Source organism: Pristiophorus japonicus, chromosome 21 (genome assembly GCF_044704955.1).
Source record: "Pristiophorus japonicus isolate sPriJap1 chromosome 21, sPriJap1.hap1, whole genome shotgun sequence".
Lineage (NCBI taxonomy): Eukaryota > Metazoa > Chordata > Chondrichthyes > Pristiophoridae > Pristiophorus > Pristiophorus japonicus.
Genome location: NC_091997.1, coordinates 91,569,899 through 91,585,894, shown reverse-complemented (window position 1 = coordinate 91,585,894; position 15,996 = coordinate 91,569,899). Strand labels below are relative to the sequence as shown.

At 46.7% G+C, this 15,996-nt stretch overlaps 1 protein-coding gene across 1 annotated transcript in view; it reads right to left on the bottom strand.

The window, feature by feature from the left end:
- The window catches only part of LOC139233751 (ras-related protein Rab-8), a 95,484-nt gene extending 89,262 nt beyond the window's left edge, over positions 1 to 6,222 (bottom strand). The window contains exon 1 of the mRNA XM_070864226.1: positions 6,007 to 6,222. Within this exon, the coding sequence (XP_070720327.1) occupies positions 6,007 to 6,130 (124 nt within the window). The 5' untranslated portion in view covers positions 6,131 to 6,222. The remainder of the gene's footprint in view (positions 1 to 6,006) is intronic.
- Positions 6,223 to 15,996: the final 9,774 nt, after the last annotated feature.

Sequence of the window (15,996 nt, the reverse complement as noted above, 5' to 3'; positions counted from 1 at the left end):
TCGCAAGAACGTCCTTTCTCAGATTAGGAGACCAAAACTGAACACAATATTCCAGGTGAGGCCTCACTAAGGCCCTGTACAACTGCAGTAAGACCTCCCTGCTCCTATACTCAAATCCCCTTGCTATGAAAGCCAACATACCATTTGCCTTCTTCACCGCCTGCTGTACCTGCATGCCAACCTTCAATGACTGATGAACCATTACACCCAGGTCTCGCTGCACCTCCCCTTTTCCTAATCTGCTGCCATTCAGATAATACTCTGCCTTCGTGTTTTTGCCCCCAAAGTGGATAACCTCACATTTATCCACATTATACTGCATCTGCCATCTCGCCTAACCTGTCCAAATCACCCTGCAAACTTGGAGATATTACACTCAATTCCATCATCTAAATCATTAATATATACTGTAAAGAGCTGGGGTCCCACACTGAGCCCTGCGGCACTCTACTAGTCACTGCCTGCCATTCTGAAAAGGACCCGTTAATCCCTGCTTCCTGTCTGTCAACCAGTTCTCTACCCACGTCAGTATATTACCCCCAATATCATGTGCTTTGATTTTGCACACCAATCTCTTGTGTGGGACCTTGCCAAAAGCCTTTTGAAAGTCCAAATATACATCCACTGGTTCTCCCTTGTCCACTAATAGTTACATCCTCAAAAAAGTCCAGAAGATTTGTCAAGCATTATTTCCCCTTCATAAATCCATGCTGACTTGGACCAATCCTATCACTGCATTCCAAATGCGCTGCTATTTCATCCTTAATAATTGATTCCAACATTTTCCCCACTACGGATGTCAGGCTAACCGGTCTATAATTACCAGTTTTCTTTCTCCCTCCTTTTTTAAAAAAAAAGTGGTGTTACATTAGCAACCCTCCAGTCCATAGGAACTGATTCAGAGTCGATAGACTTTTGGAGAATGATCACCAATGCATCCACTATTTCTCGGGTCACTTCCTTAAGTACTCTGGGATGCAGACTATCAGGCCCTGGGGATTTATCGGCCTTCAATCCCATCAATTTCCCTAACACAATTTCCCGCCTAATAAGGATATCCTTCAGTTCCTCCTCCTCACTAGACCCCTAGTTCATCCGGAAGGTTATTTGTGTCTTCCTTTGTGAGGACAGAACCAAAGTACTTGTTCAATTGGTCTGCCATTTCTTTGTTCCTCATTATAAATTCACCCGAATCCGACTGCAAGGGCCCTATGTTTGTCTTTACTAATCTTTTTCTCTTTACTAATCTTTTTCTCTTTACATATCTATAAAAGCTTTTGCAGTCAGTATTTAAGTTCCCTGCAAGCTTACTCTCATACTCTATTTTCCCCCTCCTAATTAAACCCTTTGTCCTCCTCTGATGTATTCTAAATTTCTCCCAGTGCTCGGTTGGCTGCTTTTTCTGGCTAATTTGTATGCCTTTTCCTTGGATTTAACACTATCCTTAATTTCCCTTGTTAGCCACAGTTGAGGCTCCTTCCCCGTTTTATTTTTGCTCCAGACAGGGATGTACAATTGTTAAAGTTCATCCATATGATCTTTAAAGGTTTGCCATTGCCTATCCACCGTCAAGCCTTTACATATCATTTGCCAGTCTAATCTAGCCAATTCACACCTCATACCATCAAAGTTACCTTAAGTTCAGGACCCTAGTTTCTGAATTAACTTTGTCACTCTCCATCTTAATAAAGAATTCTACCATATTATGGTCACTCTTCCCCAAGGGGCCTCGCACAACAAGATTGCTAATTAGTCCCTTCTCATTACACATCACCCAGTCTAGGATGGCCAGCTCTCTGGGTTGGTTCCTCGACATATTGGTCTAGAAAACCATCCCTAATACACTCCAGGAAATCCTCCTCCACCGCATTTCTACCAGTTGGGTTAGCACAATCAATATGTAGATTAAAGTCGCCCATGATTACTGCTGTACCTTTATTGCACACATCCCTTATTTCTTGTTTGATGCTGTCCCCAACCTCACTACTACTATTTGGTGGCTTGTACACAACTCCCACTAGCGTTTTCTGCCCTTTGGTATTCCATAGCTCAACCCAAACCGATTCCACATCATCCAAGCTAATGTCCTTCCATACAATTGCATTAATTTCCTCTTTAACCAGCAACGCCACTCCACTCCACCTCCTTTTCCTTTGTCTATCCTTCCTAAATGCTGAATACCCTTGGACGTTGAGTTCCCAGCCTTGGTCACCCTGGAGCCATGTCTCCGCGATGCCAATCACATTGCATCCGTTAACTGCTATCTGCGCAGTTAATTCGTCCACCTTATTCTGAATACTCCTCGCATTGAGGCACAGGCTTGTCTTTTTAACACACCTGGACCCTTTAGAATTCTGCTGTAAATTGGCCCTTTTTGTTTTTAGGTTCCCATCCCCCTGCCATATTAGTTTAACTCCTCCCAAATAGCACTAGCAAACACTCCCCCTAGGACATTGGTTCCGGTCCTGCCGTTCGGTTTGTACTGGTCCCACCTCCCCCAGAATCAGTTCCAATGTCCCAGGAACAATAAATATACAAACTAACTGTTTTGTCTTGTAACATTGTTGTGAAGTGCCTTGGGACGTTTTACTACAGTAAAGGCACTATATAAATAAAATGTATTATTATTAAATCAATGGTGTTGTTAATGGTGGGAACAAGTTGCGCTGGTGAATTAAGAGCATCAACCAAAAAATATATTGTGCAGTGGCGCTTATTGGCATAACTGTGAGTTTACCTGCAGCATATTAGTACCAAAGTGAAACAATAAATATACAAACTAACTGCACTGATAGCATCAAGAAAATATATACCCATTGGAAAAAGTGGGTCTAAATTTCAGTAGCATCTACACAGTCAAAATAAAATGGTATCTAAATCTGGTGTCATAACAAGAATAGGTTGGACAGTTTTACTAGATATTCTATTTAAAATTTCACATCAGCGTGCATTTCCTATGTTGACATTTGTAATGGAAACAGTCCCTAAACTGGTCAGGTTGTACTTAGTGGTGGTGTAGTAACATGTCCTTGCACCTCAGCTCCGACTGCAGAGAAACCCCCATACTACAATCAACTCCATTTCTCTGCTTTCCAAAATTGCCACAAGTTTTGATGTTTAACTATAAATATAAAATAAAATAATATATACAAAATAAAGATAGGTGCTATTAATTTTAAATGGGGACTGAATTACCTCTGCTCGTTATAAGTGATTTGTAGACTTCCCTCCTGCCCCACTTCACCTGAAGGCTACACTTGCTCCTCAATCTACAAGATATCAATTAGCATTGTCACAAGATACCAATTCATTTTTCTCAGAAATACACAGAACAGGTACAGAATTCCACTTCCGTTGCATTTACACAGAATTACTGTTCTTCATGTCAGTTGCAGGCCATTTGCATTTGCATGGCCTGCAACTCATTCTTCTCCTCGTGTAGAAGCTGTGCAAGTGCGTTTAGAACAATGTCCGATTTCCCAGAGCATTATAAATTAACCGCAGGTAGATTCAAAGGCTTTTAAAAAAAATTAGCTTGATACAGCACTAGAGTTACACTACTTCCAATCTAGAGTCAGGTCAAACCCAATCTGTACAATACCAAAACTTTGCATAAGCATGCTAGAGTGGAGTGTAAATGTACCCTAACACAGATCTGTAGTGTGCAGCCAGTGTGCATCACAGCTAGCTATAGAATTCATGGCTCTATGTTGCAGTTTATTCAGTACTCCCAACAAATATTAAATGGTGTTACAATAAACTACAGCTGAAACATCAGTCAAGCTAATTCACTTTAATGCATGTCGATCTTGTATTAACATCCTAAATTCAGCACTTCAAAATGCTCTCACCACAATTGCCACGAGGACCTCATCTCTCGACAAACTGATGGGCATTTTTCACAACTTAAGTGGAGATAGATTTGCAAAATTTTCATACTATTTCACTGTAATCGCATTCTGGTTTTAAGCAAGTGTTGTGTCTGTCTACAGGAAGTGTGTGTATTTCACATGAGACAACCGGAAACCACAGTCTAATCCTGATAATCAGTCATTTTTTTGTGTTAAAAATTTAAACAAATAATTTTAATTCAGAATTGTAAATAGCAGCAAAGTGGTAAATGAGTGTTAAAAATGTATTATCAAACCAATTAAATTAAACTTGGAACTAATGTAAGTTTCTCCATAATTTGGTTTGGAGACAAACATTGTGATGAGTTCTCACAGGTGCCTGAAACCAAATCGACCAAAAATATACCACATGTGGAACTTCTAAATAATCTGATGAAATTTATATACAAAATATGCTACACTGCAATAAGCTTTTCTGAAAATATTTAGCACTGACCAAGACAGTAAAACATCCCTAAATTTGTAAAACGTTATCAAAATCTAAACTAAGTTAGCAACTACATCCTTAAACTAGGCAGAAAATAATTCATAAACTCGAGCTTTGGTCTCAACAACTCTAGACTCAATTAAATTAGTTATAAAAAACAGAAAATGCTGGAAATACTCAGGTCAAGGCAGCATCTGTGGAGAGAGAAACAGAGTTAACGTTTTAGGTTAATATCAAGCTGAAACGTTAACTCTGTTTCTCTCTCCGCAGATGCTGCCTGACCTAAGTATTTCTGTTTTTATTTCAGATTTCTGGCATCCACAGAATTTTGCTTTTGTAAATTAGCGTTATTGCTCATTGCAAGGCATTTCAAAATGTATTCAATTCTGGCCAACTTCTAAATGTGTGCTCAAGTGTCAGGCTTGTCTCAGCTCAAGTCTCAAGGTTGTGGGTTTACACCCCACTCCAGAGACTTGACCACATAGTCGAGGCTGACCGGTCAGGGGTGTTGTGTCTTGGATGAGTCGTTAAACCAAGTCCCTGCTTTCCCTCAAAGGTGGAAGTAAAAGATCCCAAGGCACCATTGGAAGAGCAGCAGGGAAGTTTTCCGCTGTCCTTACCTACATTTACATCTCGACCAACATCATTAATCTCTGCTGCTTATGGGGCTTTGCAGCGTGCAAATGGGCTGCCGGCCATTTTACAACAGACTGCCCCTCAAAATCTGGACTTGAGGTACAAATCAGCCACGATCTGACTGAATGACAGAATAGGGTCGAGGAGCTAAATTATCTACTTCTGTGCCTATTTTGGCCGTACATGGGGCCATGAAAGGCACTTTATAAATGCAAGTTCACTTTAGTGTGACCATCAGATGTAAAGGGGAGGGGATGGTCCCAATGCCACTGTCAAACTGGCAGCGGCTGGTAAAACCAACTCTCTTCAATGGGCACTCGCCTACTCTTCACACTCAGACCAGGAGGGGCCGTTTACAACAGCAGGCCAGGGGGGTGGGGGAGCAGGGGGCGAGAGAGAACTCTTGACCACAGCAGGCCCTGTGGGGCGGGGGGCATTGACCACAGCAGGCCCTGTGGGGGGGGGGGGGAAGGAGAAGGAAAGAGATAGTGACTACAGCAGGCCCTGGGGGGGGGGGGGGGAAAAGAGAGACATTGACCACAGCAGGCCCCGGGGGGGGGGGGGGAAAGGGCGAGAGAACTCTTGACAACAGCAAACCCCGGTGGGGGGGGGGGGGGGGGAAGAGAGAACTCTTGACAACAGCAGGGCGGGGGGCATTGACCACAGCAGGCCCTGTGGGGCGGGGGGCATTGACCACAGCAGGCCCTGTGGGGCGGGGGGCATTGACCACAGCAGGCCCTGTGGGGCGGGGGGCATTGACCACAGCAGGCCCTGTGGGGCGTGGGGCATTGACCACAGCAGGCCCTGTGGGGCGGGGGGGGGGGGCATTAACCACAGCAGGCCCTGTGGGGCGGGGGGGGGCATTGACCACAGCAGGCCCTGTGGGGCGGGGGGCATTGACACAGCAGGCCCTGTGGGGCGGGGGGGAAAGAGACATTGACCACAGCAGGCCCCGCTGCCCCCTCACACCCCCTCCCCGCTCCCTCACTCCCTCACTCACTCCCCCCCTCACTCAATACCCCTCTCACGCACCTATGGTGGAGATGAAGGTGGTGTTGAAGGCATCCTCCGAGAAGCGGAACAGCAGGCAGGTTTTGCCGACGCCGCTGTCGCCGATCAGCAGCAGCTTGAAGAGGTAATCGTAGGTCTTGGCCATGGCGGGGCGGGAGCCGGGCGGACTGTCGCTGCGCGCGCGGCGGCCCAACGGAAAGCCCGATCACCCTGCGCGCGCACCCAGGGGCGGGGCCGTCGGCTGCGTCATCCCAGCCCCGCCTCCTCATTGGCCGTGATGGCCCGCAGCGCCTGCTGGGAGTTATAGTTCCCACTCCCTCGTTCTTTCTGCTGTCCCTTAGGGACCATCTTGTAGGCCAATGGCTGCTTCCATTCTCTGCTTTGTTCCCCTCTGACTGCATTCAGCCCCCCCTTTAGTCCCTCTTCCCACGTTACAACAGTGGCTACACTCCTAAAGTACTTCATTGGCTGTAAAGCTATTTGAGACGTCTGGTGATCATGAAAGGCGCGATATAAATCCCAGTCTTTTTTTCTTAATTGCATCCATTGAATATGTAACATTTGGTTATGAAGCATCGTTTTCTTTGGAACAGTGGAGGCTGAGAGATGATTTAATTGAAAGAAAGAGATGCATTTTTATAGCGCCTTTGACGACCACCGGACATCCCAAAGCGCTTTACGGCCAATTAAGTACTTTTTGAAGTGTCACTGTTGTAATGAAGGAAATGTGGCAGCCAGTTTGTGCAAAGCAAGCCCCCACAAACAGCAATCTGATTATGACCAGATAATCTGTTATTATGATGTTGCTAGAGGGATAAATATTGGCCAGAACGCCGGAGAGAACTCCCCCTGCTCTTCTTCGAAATAGTGTCATGAGATCTTTTATGTCCACTTGTGAGAGCAGACTGGGCCTCGGTTTAACATCTCATCTGAAGGAGGTGTATAAAATTATGAGGAGCCTAGATAGAGTGGCTAGGAAGCACCCATTTTCCCTAGCAGAGAGGTCAATAACCAAGGGGCATAGATTTTAAGTAGTTGGTAGAAGGAGGGGAAATGAGAAAAAAAATTCACCCAGAGGGTGGTGGGGGTCTGGAACTCACTGCCTGAAAGGGTAGTAGAGGCAGAAACCCTCATAGCATTTAAAAAGTACTTGGATATGCACTTGAAGTGCCGTAACCTACAGGGCTACGGACCAAGAGTTGGAAGGTGGGATTAGGCTGGATAGCTCTTTGTCGGCCGGGTCAGACACGATGGGCCGAATGGCCTCCTTCTGTTCTGTAAATCTCTATGATTGATCAGTAACCGAGTGTATCCATCCGCTCTGATCTTTGTTCATGTTTTGCTCAGATAAAAATCAGTAAAGGCCCAGTTTCCACTTCATATTATCCCGCAATAAGCTTTCAAACCAGATAAAATATTTGTTTGGGTAAGATATCTAAATATATATATGTAGATATACATTTGTCAAAGCAACAGTTGTTAGCTGTTAGTTGTTAGCTAACTGTTTAAATAACAGATCTGAACAACAATAGTGTTTCTATGAGAGAAACCAAGGTAAAATGGGCAGAGTGCAAGTTTAAACAGAGTAAAAGTGATTAGGTGATGTTAAACTTGCTTTATAAAAGCTTGGAGTCTGTAGGAGGAAGGAAAGTCAGAGGGAGGCGAGGAGCTGCATTGTTATCAGCTCTTAGGAAAGAATGAGTTGACGTAGGATTCTTGACTCATGGCCAATTAAATGACATGAGATGGTGAAATCAAAGGTCAGCAAGTTATGAATATTACAAAAATAAGTTGCGCGTGATTCAGTTTTGCTGCCTGGAAACTGGATTGCAGCATGAAATCATGGCGTTGCACACTTACCTGGACATCCGGGCGCTAGGCAGCATTTGAAGCTGCATCACTGATATAGTGGCGCCACCTGAATTCCATTGCGGCGTTGATTGGCCTCCTCAACGGCGCGTGGTTATATTCGCTTCCTCCACACTCACTCAGATCGTGGCATGGCAGATCCAGCAGCAGCTCGTCAGCGTGTCCATCGGTTCACGCCCTGGATGCTCTCCTTGATGCCCTGGAGAGGTAGCGGCAGTTGCTCAGGACAGAGGCTGGGAGGAGACCACAATGACACACTTACAGACAGCTATGGAGGGAAATCTCAGAACATGTATCTGCGAGTAACATGGTGGCCAAGACAGCCACTCAATGCCTACAAAAGTGGAACGAGATGATGCGGCTGGTGAGGGTGAGTATCTTAAATTTGAACCGTCAACATGCTAAGCCCTGATCTCACTGTGCACTCTCTGCTCAATGTAGTGTTTCAGCATCTAAGCTCTATGCGTGTGAGGCCAGATGCATAGTTCCCATTTGAAGCCTCACCCACTGCATGGGCCTGCATGTGCTGTTAAACTTGCTACTCGGTTCTGCAGACCCACTCCTCATGTTGTTGACTCCTCAGTCTTCATACGCATCTTGAAGATGGTAGCCTCCCCGTTACTATTAGGTCCTGGCCCCTAATTCAAGCATTGCCACAGCAAGTCCACAGTGCGAATGGAAGTTACATCGAGCTGTGAAGACTCTCATACAGTTACAGCGACTGAACTATGTAAGGCACTTAGGACACACTGATAGAAGAGCTCCAACTCAGACGTTCTCTTTAATCTCACAGGTCAAGCTCGCCCACAACCGCAGGAGTGTCAATGCACGCTTGAGTGATGCTCAGCAGAACTCTGATGATGAGGCCGACTTAGAGGATCTCGCAAGATAGTCATTTCAGATGCACAGTGATCTGCTGGGTGTTTTGTCAAGGGTGCCTGAGAGTGTCGATGCAATTGCTTTGAGTATAGTGGAGGCCGTCTCAACGATTGAATTTGTGTCTCAGCAGCCCATCCTTGGGATACCAACGGATGTTGGATGCTTCAAGTGTCCATGGGGCCCCAGGCATGGTGGCACGGGCTATAGTTGACGTGACAGTAGCCATTGAGCGCCAGGCCGATGCTATGGTAGGCCTGAAGACTGTCATGTCGTCAGTGCGTGGTGGCATCAATTAGCTCTGTGGTGCGCTGCAGTCCCAGTCTGCCCTGATGCAGAGCCAACTTGAATCCACGCAGGCACTGACAGCTGCCATGGTGTCTGGGGCCCCATCAGTTGCATGGGGACCTGATGTTGGAGAAGCATGGCAGCAATCTGTGCTCACCCAGATTGCTCCAGATGTTGAGGCTCTGCCCCAGGGGAGTAGCAGTGTATCGGGCCTGTTGGAACGTGATATCCTCTCTCAGGACGACATCATTCCGCCCTTGCCCCTGCCGCTCTCTGCAACCCATCCACCACAGAGTGCTGCCGCCCATTGTGAACTGACGCAGTTCGCAGCTGGGCCTTCCAGGGCCCGAGGTGGTGCGGAAAGTCCTGCTAGGCTATCAGCTGTGGCAGTGGCGCCAACAAAGCAATCTTCTACCAACCTTGCTGCAGGCACTGAGACCCAATTGAGGAGGAGCAGTAGGCCAGGGAGAGGGGAGAAGGGAAACATAGAAACATAGAAACAAAGAAAATAGATGCAGGAGTAGGCCATTCGGTCCTTCGAGCCTGCACCACCATTCAATAAGATCATGGCTGATCATTCCCTCAGTACCCCTTTCCTGCTTTATCTCCATACACCTTGATCCCCTTAGCCGTAAGGGCCATATATAACTCCCTCTTGAATATATCCAATGAACTGGCATCAACAACTCTCTGCAGTAGGGAATTCCACAGGTTAACAACTCTCTGAGTGAACAAATTTCTCCTCATCTCAGTCCTAAATGGCCTACCCCTTATCCTAAGACTGTGTCTCCTGGATCTGGACTTCACCAACATCGGGAACATTCTTTCCACATCTAACCTGTCCAGTGCCATCAGAATCTTATATGTTTCTATGAGATCCCCTCTCATCCGTCTAAATTCAGTGTATAAAGGCCCAGTTGATCCAGTCTCTCCTCATATGTCAGTCCAGCCATCCCGGGAATCAATCTGGTGAACCTTCGCTGCACTCCCTCAATAGCAAGAACGTCCTTCCTCAGATTAGGAGACCAAAACTGAACACAATATTCCAGGTGAGGCCTCACCAAGGCCCTGTACAACTGCAGAAAGACCTCCCTAATCCTATACTCAAATCCCCTAGCTATGAAGGCTAACATGCCATTTGCCGCTTTCACTGCCTGCTGTACCTGCATGCCAACTTTCAATGACTGATGAACCATGACACCCAGATCTCATTGCACCTCCCCTTTTCCTAATCTGCCGCCATTCAGATAATATTCTGCCTTCTTGTTTTTGCCCCCAAAGTGGATAACCTCACATTTATCCACATTATACTGCATCTGCCATGCATTTGCCCACTCAACTAACCTGTCCAAGTCACCCTGCAGCCTCTTAGCATCCTCCTCACAGCTCACACCGCCACCCAGCTTAGTGTCATCTGCAAACTTGGAGATATTACAATCAATTCCTTCATCTAAATCATTGTAAAGAGCTGGGGTCCCAGCACTGAGCCCCACTAGTCACTGCCTGCCATTCTGAAAAGGACCTGTTTATCCCAACTCTCTGCTTCCTGTCTGCCAACCAGTTCTTTATCCACGTCAGTACATTATCCCCAATACCATGTGCTTTGATTTTGCACACCAATCTCATGTGTGGGACCTTGTCAAAAGCCTTTTGAAAGTCCAAATACACATCCACTGGTTCTCCCTTGTCCACTCTGCTAGTTACATCCTCAAAAAATTCCAGAAGATTCGTCAAGCATGATTTCCCTTTCATAAATCCATGCTGACTTGGACCGATCCTGTCACTGCTTTCCAAATACACTGTTATTTCATCTTAAGAGTGGGAAAGCACTGAGAAAGAGCCGGTAAATATGTGTATGCTAGTGGCCAGAAATGGTGACCTTGCTCGAATGTGAACTAATGTAAATAGTTGCAGTTGGTTGAGCCAATACATAATGGTGTGATGCTGGCCAGAGATGCTGTCCTTGTTCCATGATGAAGTAATGTGAATAGTTGCACGTGGATGTGGGAGATAATGTTTCAAGGGGACTGGTTTCAGTTATTGTTTGCTGTGGATGATGGCGTCTTTCAGAGCTTCTTTACAGCACACTATGGTATTTTCTCTAAATAAAAATGTGTTTCATTTGTCACAATCTTGTGTTGCAATTTGTATGCAATGAGGCTTGGAGGGTGAGGCACGATGACTTCGGCTGATAGCCAGGTGAAGAGGCTGGCCAGGTGAGGCGGGGCCTGCAATGCCACATGCGTACAATCAATGGCTCCCTGAACCATGGGGAAGCCCGCTATCCTGGCATAATAACGGGTGTGCTCATCCAGGTCTTCTCTGGACATACTGAACTTGATGTAGTGCATTCGTTTGGTGTAGAGAGCATTGGTCATCTGGCAAATGCAGCAACGTACTGGAAACTGCGAGATGTTGCATATATCGCCTACAGGAAACTGGGAGGAGTCGGTAACATAGAAGTTGAGGGCTGCTGTCACTTTCACTGCCATTGACAGCAAGGTCTTGGTGCCGATGTCAACTGCCTGGTATGTCTGCAGGAGGTGGCGCAGCTCCGTCACCAAGTACTTGCGGAACCTCAGCCTTCTTAGGCACTGCTCCTCGGACATCTCACGGTAACAATAATGCGCATGGTAAACCCTGTGTGAGTACGGCCTCCTGCCCTTCCATCTGGGGGTCTCTCCTCTGGTCAGCATCCACATTTGCCATTAGCCGTCTCTGCAGCCGGCGCCTTTGAAATCGGCACCGTGCCTGATCACTGCCCCCATAACTTTGCAGATGTAAAAGTGCTGTGCTAGTTCCAAATGTATCCGACAGTGAAGCCAACAATGTCTCCGAGATGCTCATACCGAAGCTCAGGAGTCAGTAGCCACAGGACACCAGCATCTTCGAGCTGTGCGAGCAGCCAGCGCAGCACGGACCACGAGCTCTCTGGGCCGGCTCTAACTCCCTGTAAATAACGCCCCGAATGAGTTTCCCCTCCCTGTGCACGCCAACTTTTTCAGGCGCCATCACCACCAGGCGGTAAGTGAGGCGGCCCAATTGAATTTGGCGAGACCGGCACCAAGGAGCCGTTGCAAGCGCACTGACGTCAGGATTTCCATGGCGGTAGTCGGCGGGGCGGCTAAATCTTTCTGCCTTTGAAAATGGACAGCTGAATTTCCCAGCAGGCGGCACCCACGGCGCTAGCCGTCGCCCAGCCGTTCATGCACCGCTGCCGCCTCACATGGGCGGTATCAGCTGGCGGGAACTGAATTTCAACCGCTGAATCTCTGCGTTTATCCAACTTTGCCTCTTGTCCATTCCTAACTTTCTTCAACCCACCATTGGTGGCCGTGCCTTCAGCTGCCTAGGCCCTAAGCTCTGGAATTCCCTCCCTCAACCTCTTTGCCTCTCTCTCCACCTTTAAGACCCTCCTTAAACGCTACCTCACCTGCCCAAATATCTTCTTAGACTTTCTATTAATTTCGGTCTGATTAATAACATAAGAACATAAGAAATAGGAGCAAGAGTAGGCCTCGAGCCTGCTCCGACAATCATTAAGATCATGGCTAATCTTCTACCTCACTCCACTTTCCTGCAATGTCCCCATATCCCTTGTTTCCTTTAATAACCAAAAATCTATTGATCTCAGTCTTGAATATGCTCAACAACTGAGCCTCCACAGCATTCCAAAGATTCACCATCCTCTGAGTGAAGAAGTTTCTCTTCATCTCAGTCCAAAATGGTTGACCCCTCATTCTGAGACTGTGACCCCTGGTTCTAGACTCCCCAGCCAGGGAATCATCTCCCTGCATCTACTCTGTCAAGCCCTGTAAGAATTTTGTATGTTTCAATGAGATCACGTTTCACTCTTCTAAAATCTAGAGAATATAGGCCTTGTCTACTCAGTCTCTCCTCAGAGGACAATCCTCCCTATCCCAGGAATCAAGTCTGGTGAACCTTCATTGCACTCCCTCAATGGTAAGTATGGTAAGTATTTCCTTCCTTAGGTAAGGAGACCAAAACTGTACACAATACTCCAGGTGTGGTCTCACCTGCGCCCTATATAGTTGCTGGATCTTGCGGAGGCAGCGTTGGTGGTACTTCTCCAGTGCTTTGAGATATCTGCTGTATATGGTCCACGTCTCTGAGCCATATAGGAGGGCGGGTATCACTATTGCCATGTAGACCATAAGCTTGGTGCCAGATTTGAGGTCCTGGTCTTCAAACAGCCTTCCTCAGCTCTTCCTCAGCCGACCAAAGACTGTGCTGGCACACTGAAGGCGATGTTGGACTTCGTCATCGATGTCTGCACTTGCTGATAGTAGGCTCCCGAGGTATGGAAAATGGTCCACATTGTCCAAGGCCGCACCGTGGATTTTGATGACCGGTGGGCAGTGCTGTGCGGCGGGGTCAGGTTGGTGGAGGATCTTTGTCTTACGGATGTTTAGCGTAAGGTCCATGCAAGATCCTGCCAATCCACTGGGAGGACAGACGCACCAACGTCAGTGTTCTCACTCAGGCCAACATCCCCAGCATCGAAACACTGACCACGCTCGACCAGCTCCATTGGGTGGGCCACATCGTCTGCATGCCAGACACGAGACTCCCAAAGCAAGCATTCTACTCGGAACTCCTACACGGCAAGCGAGCCCCAGGTGGGCAGAGGAAATGTTTCAAGGACACCCTCAAAGCCTCCCTGATAAAGTGCAACATCCCCACCGACACCTGGGAGACCCTGGCCAAAGACCGCCCAAAATGGAGGAAGAGCATCCGGGAGGGCACTGAGCACCTCGAGTCTCGTCGTCGAGAGCATGCAGAAACCAAGCGCAGGCAGCGGAAGGAGCATGCGGCAAACCTGTCCCACCCACCCTTTCCTTCAACCACTGTCTGCCCCACCTGTGACAGAGACTGTAATTCACGTATTGGACTGTTCAGTCACCTGAGAACTCACTTTTAGAGTGGAAGCAAGTCTTCCTCAATTCTGAGGGACTGTCTATGATGATGATGATGATGATGCTGATGATATAATTGCAGTAAGACATCTTTACTCATACTCAAATCCTCTTGAAATAAAGATCAACATATCGTGTATCAGTCTTCACGGTAGAAGACTATAAAAACATCCCAATAATGGGTAATCAAGGGGCTATAGGGAGGGAGGAACTTAAAACTATCACTATCACTAAAGAAAAAATACTCGGTAAAATAATGGGACTAAAGGTGGACAAGTACCCTGGACCTGATGACTTGCATCCTAGGGTCTTAAAAGAAGTGGCTGCAGAGATAGTGGATGTATTGGTTGTAATCTACCAAAATTCCCTGGATTCTGGGGAGGACCCAGCGGATTGTAAAACCGCAAATATAACGCCTGTATTTAAAAAAGGAGGCAGACAGAAAGCAGGAATCTATAGACCAGTTAGCTTAACATCTGTCGTTGGGAAAATGCTGGAATTCATTATTAAGGAAGCAGTAGCAGGCCATTTGGAAAAGCATAATTCAATCAAGCAGAGTCAGCATGGTTTTATGAAAGGGAAATCATGTTTGACAAATTTACTGGAGTTCTTTGAGGATGTAACGAGCAGGGTGGGCAAGGGGGAACCAGTGGATGTGGTGTATTTGAGTTTCAAGAAGGCATTTGATAAGGTGCCACATAAAAGGTTGCTGCACAAGATAAAAGTTCATGAGGTTGGGGGTAATATATTAGCATGGATAGAGGATTGGCTAACTAACAGGAAACAGAGAGTCGGGATAAATGGGTCATTTTCCGGTTGGAAAACTGTAACTAGTGGGGTGCCGCAGGGATCGGTGCTGGGGCCTCAACTATTTACAATCTATATTAATGGATGAAGGGACCGTGTGTAATGTAGCCAAGTTTGCTGATGATACAAAGATGGGTGGGAAAGCAAATTGTGAGGAGGACACAAAAAATCTGCAAAGGGATATAGACAGGCTAAGTGAGTGGGCAAACATTTGGCAGATGGAATATAATGTGGGAAAATGTGAGGTTATCCTCTTTGGCAGGAAAAATAAAAAAGCTCATTATTATTTAAATGGAGATAAATTACAAAATGTTGTAGTACAGAGGGACCTGGGGGTCCTTGTACATGAAACAAAAAGTTAGTATGTAGGTACAGCAAGTAATCAGGAAGGCAAATGGAATGTTGGCCTTTATTACAAAGGGCAAGGAGTATAAAAGCAGGGAAGTCCTGCTACAACTATACAGGGTATTGGTGAGGCCACACCTAGAGTACTGCGTACAGTTTTGGTCTCCTCATTTATGGAGGGATATACTTGCATTGGAGGCAGTTCGGAGAAGGTTCATTGGGTTGATTCCTGAGATGAAGGGGTTGACTTATGAAGAAAGGTTGAGCAGTATACTCATTGGAGTTTAGAAGAATGAGATTTTATTGAAACATATAAGATACTGAGGGGGCTCAACAAGGTAGATACAGTCATCAAGATCCATGGCGCGGCCCTGGACAACGTGGACCACTTTCCATGTCTTGGAAGCCTATTATCAGCAAGGGCAGACATCAACGACGAGGCTCAACACCGCCTCCAGTGCACCAGTGCAGCCTTCGGCTGCCTGAGGAAAAGAGTGTTTCAAGATCAGGCCCTCAAATCTGCCACCAAGCTCATGGTCTACAGGATACCCGCCCTCCTGTATGGCTCACAGAAGTGGACCATATAGAGTAGAGACCTCAAATCGCTCGAGAAATACCACCAAAGATGTCTCTGCAAGATCCTGCAAATCCCCTGGGAGGACAGATGCACCAACGTCAGGCCAACATCACCAGCATCGAAGCACTGACCACACTCGACCAGCTCCATTGGGCGGGCCACATTGTTCGCATGCTTGACACAAGACTCCCAAAGCAGGCTACTCGGAAATCCTACACAGCAAGCGAGCCCAAGGTGGGCAGAGGAAACATTTCAAATTCACCCTCAAAACCTCCTTGATAAATGCAACATCCCCACCAACACCTGGGAGTC